The 9,655-nt window shown below is 37.8% G+C and overlaps 1 protein-coding gene across 1 annotated transcript; it reads right to left on the minus strand.

Annotated features, from left to right (window-relative positions):
* Positions 1 to 5,576: 5,576 nt before the first annotated feature.
* LOC132278119 (uncharacterized) lies at positions 5,577 to 8,728 on the minus strand. Its single transcript, XM_059779941.1, has 3 exons — positions 8,519 to 8,728; positions 8,211 to 8,378; positions 5,577 to 5,633 (listed from the first exon to the last, which is right to left on the minus strand). The coding sequence occupies exons 1-3, from the start codon at positions 8,726 to 8,728 to the stop codon at positions 5,577 to 5,579; spliced, it is 435 nt and encodes a 144-aa protein (XP_059635924.1).
* Positions 8,729 to 9,655: the final 927 nt, after the last annotated feature.

Here is a 9,655-nt window from a genome sequence, read left to right on the forward strand (position 1 = left end):
TGTCCGTTCGAGTGGGAGTAATGGCATCAGAAGATAAAACATCCACATCCATGATCGAGAAATTCGATGGCACAAACTTCAGTTTTTGGAAGATGCCAAATTGAAGACATCTTGTTTCAGAAAAATCTGTATCAACCTTTGGGAGAGAAACCAGAGGATACAAATGATGCAGATTGGGAATTATTTGATAGGAAGGCTCTTGGCACCGTCAGATTAACGTTGTCAAAGTCAGTCGCCTTCAACATCAAGAACGAGAAAACGACGAAGTCTCTCATGGCAGCTCTTTCTAGTGTGTATGAATAGCCTTATGCAGCGAACAAGGTACACTTGATCAAGAAGTTGTTCAACATGAAGATGGTCAAAAGTGGTAAGTTCAACGAACATCTAAATGCGTTCAACGAGATAGTTGGGCAATTAGAATCTGTTGATATCAACTTCAAAGATGAGGTCTGAGCACTGCTAATTCTAGGGCAATTACCTGAGAGTTGGAGTGGCACAGTTACAGCGATCAGTAACTCTGCAGGGAAGACTAAGTTGAAGTTTGATGAAGTTGTGAGCATGATTCTGACTGAAGAAATTAGAAAGCAAACAACAGGGGTTTCCACCAGTGGTTCAGCATTGAATGTTGAAAGCAGAGGCAAGAGTTCAAACAAGAAGAAGGGCAACAGTAATAGAAACAAAAGCAGATCCAAGTCAAGGAATGAAAGGACACAGTCTCAAAATTTCAGGAATTCCACAGATCTCAGTGACGTTGAGTGTTAGAATTGTGGAAAGAAAGGACATTACCGTGTTGATTGCAGACTTCCAAAGAAGGGAACCAAAAGAAAAACTAAAGCAAACTTTGTCTCAGAAGAATCAGATGATGCATTGATATGCTCTTTGGAGAGCAAGGTAGAGTCATGGGTTTTAGATTCTGACGCATCATTTCATGGCACCTCAAACAAAGAACTATTTAATAGCTATGAACCGAGTAACCTTAGTAAGGTGTATCTTGGTGATGATTAGCCATGCAGCATCGTTGGCAAGGGTGAAGTGCAAATCAAGTTGAATGGGTTAGCTTGGAAGTTAATGAATGTGAGACACATCCCTGACTTGAAAAAGAATCTGATTTTAGTGGGACAATTGTCAGATGAAGGTTTTGTTAGAACCTTCAATGGAGACTCGTGGAAACTTTCCAGAGGCGCTATGACCATTGCACGTGGTAAGAAATCTGGCACTCTCTACACAATTACCAGTGCTTGTGGGTCTATAGCAGTTACAAAAAACAGAAAAGATCACAACCTTTGATACTAGAGACTAGGTCGCATGAGTGAAAGGGGGCTAAAGATTATGTACTCAAAGGGGAAACTACTAAGTATATGGGCAATTGATATTGACTTCTGTGAGAGTTGCGTGATGGGCAAGCAGAAGAGGGTCAGTTTTAAGAAGAGTGGCAGAGATCTCAAAAAGGAGAAACTTGAGTTAGTTCACACAGATGTTTAGGGGCTAACCACTGTTTCATCCATTGGCAGAAAATCCTACTTCATGACTTTCATTGATGATCACACGAGGAAGGTATGGTTTATTTTTTGAAGCACAAATCTGAGGTATTTGATGTGTTCAAGAAGTGGAAGGTCGTGGTGGAGAATGAGACAGGTTTGAAGATTAAGAGGTTGAGATCAAACAATGATGGTGAGTATGAAGACACTGGGTTCAAGAAGTTCTGTTTTGATAATATGATCAGATTAGAGAGGACTGTGAAAAGAACCCCACAGCAAAATGGGGTGGCTGAACAGATGAATCAAACATTGACAGAAAGAGCCAGAAGCATGCGCATACATTCGGGTCTACCCAAACAGTTTTGGGCAGAAATGGTCAATACAGCATCCTACCTAATAAATCGTGAACCATCGGTGCCTTTAGAGCATCGAATACCAGAAGAGGTATGGAGTGGCAAAGAGGTAAATCTTTCATGGTTGAAAGTTTTTTGTTGTATTGCATATGCGCATATTAGTGACCATGCTAAGGGAAAGCTCAACCCCAAGTCACTAAAATGCATCTTCGTTGGGTATGGCGGTGATGAGTTTGGTTATCGACTTTTGGATAATCAGAACAAGAAAATCATCAGAAGTAGAGATGTGTTTTCAACGAGAAAGTGATGTACAAGGATAGAGATGCAGCACAGTTAACTAGTCATGTACAGAGTAAGCCTGAGTTTATTGAGTTGGATGATGATCTAGAGAGCATTGATGCGGAGCAGACATATGAGGGTTCTTGGCCAGAACTCACAAAGCATAGTTCACCGTAAATTCCAACTCCTATGCCTGCACCCAAAAGGTCTACGCGACCTCATGTACCGAATAGAAAATATTTGGATTATATGTTGCTCACAGATAATGGTGAGCCTGAATGTTATGCTGAAGCATGTCAAGTTGAAGATGCCAGCAAGTGGGAGCTTACAATGGAAGATGAGATGAAGTCCCTTATCTCTAACAAAACATGGAACTATCCAAGTTGCCCATAGGGAAGAAAGCTCTTCACAACAAATGGGTGTATAGAGTGAAAGAGGAACATGATGGTTTCAAGAGATACAAGGCGAGAATGGTGGTCAAAGGCTTTCAGCAAAAGCAAGGCATTGACTACACAGACATTTTTTCCCCGGTTGTGAAACTGAGTACCATTCGCTCAGTTCTTAACATTGTTGCAGCAAAAAGGTTGCACCTCGAGCAGTTAGATGTCAAAACTGTTTTTCTCCATGGTGACCTTGAGGAGGAGATTTACATGCAACAACCGAAGGGTTTCTCAATCAAAGGAAAAGAGAAACTAGTGTGTAAGTTGAAGAAAAGTTTATATGGTTTGAAGCAAGCCCCGAGTTAGCGGTACAAGAAGTTTGATGGTTTTATGAAGCGACATGGCTACAACGAGTGCAATGCTGACCATTACTGCTACTTCAAGAGATTTAAGTCAAGTTTCATTATCCTTCTACTTTATGTTGATGACTTGTTAGTGGCAGGTTCTGATTTTGAAGAAATTAGCAAATTGAAGAAGCAGTTATCTAGTGAATTCAAGATGAAGGATCTTGGCGCAGCGAAGCAGATTTTTGGGATGAGGATTAACAGAGACAAACATAAAGGTATTTTGCAGTTGTCTCAGGCTGAGTACATTGAACAGGTTCTGAAGAGGTTCAACATGAATAATGCTAAGACGGTGAGTACTCTCTTAGCTAATCACTTCCGCTTATCTCAAGATCAGTGTCCGAAGACAAAAGATGAGAAAAACTTCATGGCTAAAATTCCATATGCCTCAGCCATTGGAAGTTTGATGTATGCCATGGGGTGCACAAGACCAGACATTGCGTATGCATTGGGAGTAGTAAGCAGGTTCATAAAGGATTCGGGCAAACTACACTGGGAAGCAGTAAAGTGGATATTGAGATATCTACGGGGTACCACAGACAGATGTTTATGTTTCAGAAGGGGTGAAGTGAAGCTACATGGTTATGTAGATTCAGACTTTGCTGGTGAGGTGGACCGCAAAAGAAGTACTACCAGTATGTGTTCATGGTGGGTACAACTGCAGTTAGTTGGGTTTCGCAAATACGGAGGATTATAGCGTTATCTACTACAGAGAAAGAGTATGTGGCGATGACAGATGCCAGTAAGGAGATGATTTGGTTACAAGGTTTGTTAACAGAATTGGGATTCGAACAGGTGAAGAATGTTTTGCACAGTCATAGTCAGAGTGCGATACATCTAGCAAAGAATTCAGCATTTCATTCAAGGACCAAGCATATAAGACTTCGGTATCACTTTATCAGATCTTTGTTAGAAGATGGGGTGTTGACACTTGAGAAAATACTTAGCACCAAGAATCTGGTTGACATGTTGACCAAGATAGTGACCATGGAGAAACTGAAGTTGTGCGCAACTTCAGTTGGTCTTCTAGCTTGAAGACAAAAAGAAGCGCACCGACATGTATAGGACATGCATGAGAAGAAGATGGAATGGGTTTACAAGTGCTCCAGACTCCAAGTGGGAGATTGTTGTGGTTTTGTGGAGTCTGATTAAGTGGAATATTTTTAGAAAGATTTAATTATATGGAAACTTCAAGAGTACTGAATTTTAGTGAAAATTCAGTTTCCTAATATGTTAGTGAAAATTCAGTTTCTTAATCTGATTTGACTTCCTTATTGGTTTAAGGAAAATTCAGTTTCCTGATCTGATTTAATTTCCTTATTGGTTTTTGATTCTACAAAAAGCAAGTTCTTGTAGGACAAGTTTGAGACTCTATAAATAGGGGTGAAAATTAGAGATAAATGTGTACCAATACAAGATAGAGCAATTGAGAGAGATTGAGAGAGAATTCTCCTTGTAATTTTTCATCTTTTTCATAGTGAATTTGTTCGGTGTGCTCCATGGACGTAGCCCTAAGATTTGGATGAACTATATATATCTTGTGTTCTTGTGTGTGATTTTTTTTTTTTTTTTTTTTTTTTTTTTTTTTTTTTTTTTATGATTGCTTGATCATTCCTCAAACAACGTGCGCTGTTATTTTGCGTTTCCGCCACAACAACTAGAATCAAATTCGGTTGATTGTGTAGTGCAACTCTAACAAGTACCAAGAAGGAAAAAAAAAAAAAAAAAAAAAAAAAAAAAAAAAAAAAAAAAACTTTTTAAATGCAACTTATTTGAACTTAAACAATAATTCAACTATATCTTTTACAGAATGCAAATTATAATCCACATTATTTTCCTGACAATAATCATGTCATTGGTGACTATTTGGATTTTGGACCTCTTCTCAAATATATATATATATATATATATATATATATATATATATATATAAAAGATTTTTAACTCTATGATAAAAAGAACAGAATATAACACTGTTAAAAGAAATGAGATGTGCATACACCTCACCCCAGAATTGGTGACTCCATTTGCTTTGACGTAAAATATCTTTTTCAAAATATATTTCTCTTTTCAAATAATTTTTTTTTTCATTGTTTGGAAAAGTTTGACACGAATCATGCCCTATTTCAGCAGGTTATTGAGCATCATTAGTTGGATCTGTTATTATTTATATGCTCACAATGTTAATAGTAAAATGATTGCTTAGGATCAATGACATTGAAGTTTGTGAGTTGCAAAATGATGTTAGAAGGGAAATAATATCCAATGGCATGTCAAAAAAGTCCAGCATTACTCATAATACCTGAGACTCTTGGACTCTTTTCTAATCCAACACATGTAGTATACCTATGTGCAATTTACACTAATGTCAAACATCCGATTTCTCAATAAATCCAAGTAAAAAATAAGAGAGAATTTATATCCATGGACCATAGTCAGGAGAGTTTTCATGTGTTAGTACGAAAAAAATAAAAAATAAAAAAAAATTGATTATGTACAACACTTGTTTTTATAAACAAACACAAATACAACTATTACATGTTATAACCAAAATAAAACGAGCTAATACACATTGTTAATCAAGCTGCTCAAGTAGAAGTTCATCCTAACCCATAAATTTCAAAAGAGTACAGAATTTAGAAGTTAGGCAAAATATAAGCAAAAAAAAGACTTCATCCGAGACTAATTAGCTCCAGTGTCATCTCCCTCATCTGCAAAATGTTGGGGGTGAGCTAATGCCTAGTAGAAAATGGATTAACAATGTTAGCTGTTAATTCATGAGATGTCACAAGCATATAAAGATGTGATTAATGCAGCTAAGCAATAGCAATGATAACATAGCACGTTCATGAGCAGAGTACGTAATTCTATAAAATATTAATTAACACATTTCCATCACTAATCACCTCAAAACAAAACAAATCTCACTCATTAACTCCAAAGCATAAGCCACAACACCATTCACATAAACCTAGTAATTCTGTTAGCTTCACACGTCACGTGACACACCACCAATATACCTATCTCATCAATTTGAACAACAGTCCATTCGTACTTTCTCAACCAATTTCAATATGAAATGTCATTTTAACAATTTGTCAAACATCATATAAATATTCATTTTCAAGCATGCTTTCTTCAACACAAATTCTCATACATTAGATCACTAGACCTCTGTTACATGAACTCTTTAAAAGTAGTGAAGTACTCGTATCGGACACATATCCCTCGGACATGAATATGGGATATGTGTCCGACACTTTTGATTAGACACGTACTTAAAAAGTATATCCAATCATTCAATTACATTATATTATTACTTTAAAATGAGTTAAATGCTTATATTGAACATTATATTAGATAAAAACATTACTTAACTCTAAAAAATAAAATAAAATAATTAATAAAATGAATATTTAGCCGTGTCCGTGTGTCCTTTTATTTGGAGAATTGACACATCTAACGCATGGATACATACCCGTGTTCGACACACGTATCCGAGGCCATGTAACATATTAGACTATACTAGTGGGTAAACAATACATTTATATATATATATATATATATATATGCATATCACAAATTGAACATTCTAAACAAGCTAATTCATATAAAACTCAAAAGGACAACAAATCACAAATTTAAAGGTTAGTACACCCATCTATTGCTAGAGCTAGACCTAATTCACCCAAATTTTGAAACTTCAAAAATGATTTTTGAACCGCAGTCGTGTAGAGCACATTAAGGGGAACACACACTCTCTCTCTCTTTTCCCCTTTCCTGTTTTTTCTTCATTGACCGCTGGATCTTTAATTTTCTTTGTTTCTTCTATTCATTCACGTGTTATATATATATATATATAATCTTCTTCACTTGCTCAAATCTGTGTCTCTCCCACTCAACGCAATCAACAAGACCCCCAAGGCATATTGTTTACTTTTTTTTTTTTTTTTTTTTTGATAAGTAAAAATCGATTACAAGAACGTTCAAAAGGGGAACGCGTCCCTAATATAAAAAACGAAAGTTGAACCTAAGGACCAATAGAGTTCAAAAGATCAACTAAGTCATCAATCGAGGAGCAAGCGTTTCCTTTCACGTAACAAAAAATAGAACGAAGAATATGAATTTTCAAGGTCGCCAAACACGATTCCTTTCCTTCAAAATTTTTGTTATTCCTCTCTTCATATGCACCACCAAACACAGTGTGGAACTATCTTCCAATAGTCGCGAGCGTGACTTTTCACTAGGCATCTTCTCTATGCGTTAATCAGTCCTATGGAAGACTGAGGCATTACCCAATGTACGTCAAAAATGCCGAAGTTGAGGTTCCACCAATCATACGCCACAGGACAGTGCATAAGAATCTGATCCACAGACTCACCGTCTGTTTTACATAGACAATACCAATTAACAATAGTGTTACCTCTCTTTCTCAGATTGTCCAACGTCAAAATCTTGCCCCATACGGCAGTCCAAACAAAGAATGCAACTCTAAGTAGAGCCTTAGAACGCCATATAATCTTCTATGGGAAATCATGACTATCGAAATTGGACAAACAAAATAACATGGACCAAACACCAAATCTACCATGAGTGGAAGGGACCCACAAAATGTCATCACTACCCCTGCCAACATCCTTCTGCTACAATAAATCCAAAAAAACACATACCTCTTCTACCTCCCAATCCTGAAAAGAACGCCTAAAATGCACATCTCACGTAACCCCACTACTATCAAGCCTATAACAATCCGCTACGCATGCGTGCCTATTTTCGGCAATACTGTAAAGTCTAGGAAAGGAATAAGACAACAGCTAATCCCTACACTATAAATCCTCCCAAAAACAAACACACCTTACCATCACGAACCTTGAATCTGATGTGTGAGGAAAAGACATCACAACCCTTCCGAATAAATTTCCACATGCCGATGCCTCCCGCAATAGTGACTGGACGGGAGGAACAGCCACCACGCTCCTCCCTAAAACGACACGAGACAATCCTTCTCCACTGACGATGTCGTTCCCTACCAAATCTCCATAACTACTTTCCCAATAAAGCTCTATTAAAATGAACTAACTTTCGAATGCCTAAACCGCCTAACTTCAAGGGTTTGCAAACTTGCTCCCAGTTAACAAAATGATACTCGAACTCCTCCCCTTTTTCCACCCCATAGAAAGTCTCTTTGAATTTTTTCAATCCTTTCAGTGCATGGGATTTGAAATAGGAAGGGACGAAAGAGTACTTTTAATAAAAGTGATCTCCCCCCCTTTCGACAGATATTGTTTCTTCCATCTTGCCAACCTCTTCTCATACCCAGCTCCCCACCCTCCTAAAGGAAACCCCCAAAGGCAATCCCAAATAAGGAAGAGGGAAAGCACCCACCCCACACCCAAGAACTGCATCTAAGGAGGAAATATCTAGAACATCCCCTACTGAGACAAGCACACTCCTTCCAACATTGATCTTTAGCCCAGAAACCGCCTGGAAACAAACAAGAATGCACCTCAAATATCTAGATTCTAGGTTAGGAGACATCAGTATCACCAAAAACCAAGGTATCATCCGCAAACAGCAAATGGGAGATCTCAATCTGATGAGCTACATCTCTGCCAACTCAGAACCCCCTGATATAACCCAAATTTTTTGCTCTCCATTAGTCTGCTTAAACCCTTCATGACTGTAAGGAATAGAAAATACGACAAGGGGTCTTCTTGTCTCAAACCTCGAGAGCTCATAAAGAAACTAGCAGGAGATCCATTCACAAGAACAGAGAACATAACGGACGAAATACATGTTTCGATCCATTTATTCCACCTATCTTGGAACCCCATCCTTTGAAGCAAATAAAGGAGGAACTTCCAATTCACATGATCATAAGCATTCTCAATGTCAAGTTTGCTTAAGACGCCAAGGACCCCACTCTTCAACTTGAAGTCTACATATCCCCCTGGTATGAGAACAGAATCCAAGATCTGCTGTCCTCCAGCAAGGCATATTGTTTACTTGCCCCCTTAAATTGGACCTTCCCCGAATATAAATCGGGTTTTCCCCCAATTTTCACTCTATACAACCAATGACAATATTCCTTCTTTCCATTAATATTTCACAACTTTTTGTGTTTATATATATATATATATATTTCAACCCAAATTGTTTTCTAACTAAAAGTTTAACCCAAAAATTTGGCAATTGTACCAACCGAAAACTCTAAATACATTACTTGGGTTTCATTAAAACATGTCTATAACTGCGATATACAATGATATTAATAAAATTATTTTGGGTGGATCTAGACATGGAGAACTCCATTTAGAGTGCACATTTAAAACAGCAAAACAGGGGAGTAACAAGTTAAAACCATAGTGGTTTTCTTAAGCTCTTCAATGGGGTGGTTCTTTCTATCACGTAATTCCAACCGCTCGTTCCATTTCCTTGCCGCACGAAATGGGATTCTAACCCATGATACAGTCCTACACCGAAATAGCAAGGTCAATCTCTCTTCAGTTCAAGGAGGGCCAATTTCAATAAAATATCTTGGTACAGAAAGAGGCCAACATTAACAGAGACCTAAAGCCTATACCCAGCAAGCCCTTCCTCCGGCTACTGTAAAGCAAAAAAAAATATCAGAGATATCTTTAATTCACCTTCACATCTATAAGCTGGACCATTTCGCCGATAGCTCAGCCCAAGCTTGGTTGCTCGCCCAATTTGATCCTGGCACAATTACTCTCTTCTGAACAAATTAGGATACTTCTTAT

Source organism: Cornus florida, unplaced genomic scaffold, assembly GCF_030987335.1.
Source record: "Cornus florida cultivar Cherokee Brave unplaced genomic scaffold, ASM3098733v1 CherokeeBrave_3.0.0_Hap2_Chr01, whole genome shotgun sequence".
Lineage (NCBI taxonomy): Eukaryota > Viridiplantae > Streptophyta > Magnoliopsida > Cornales > Cornaceae > Cornus > Cornus florida.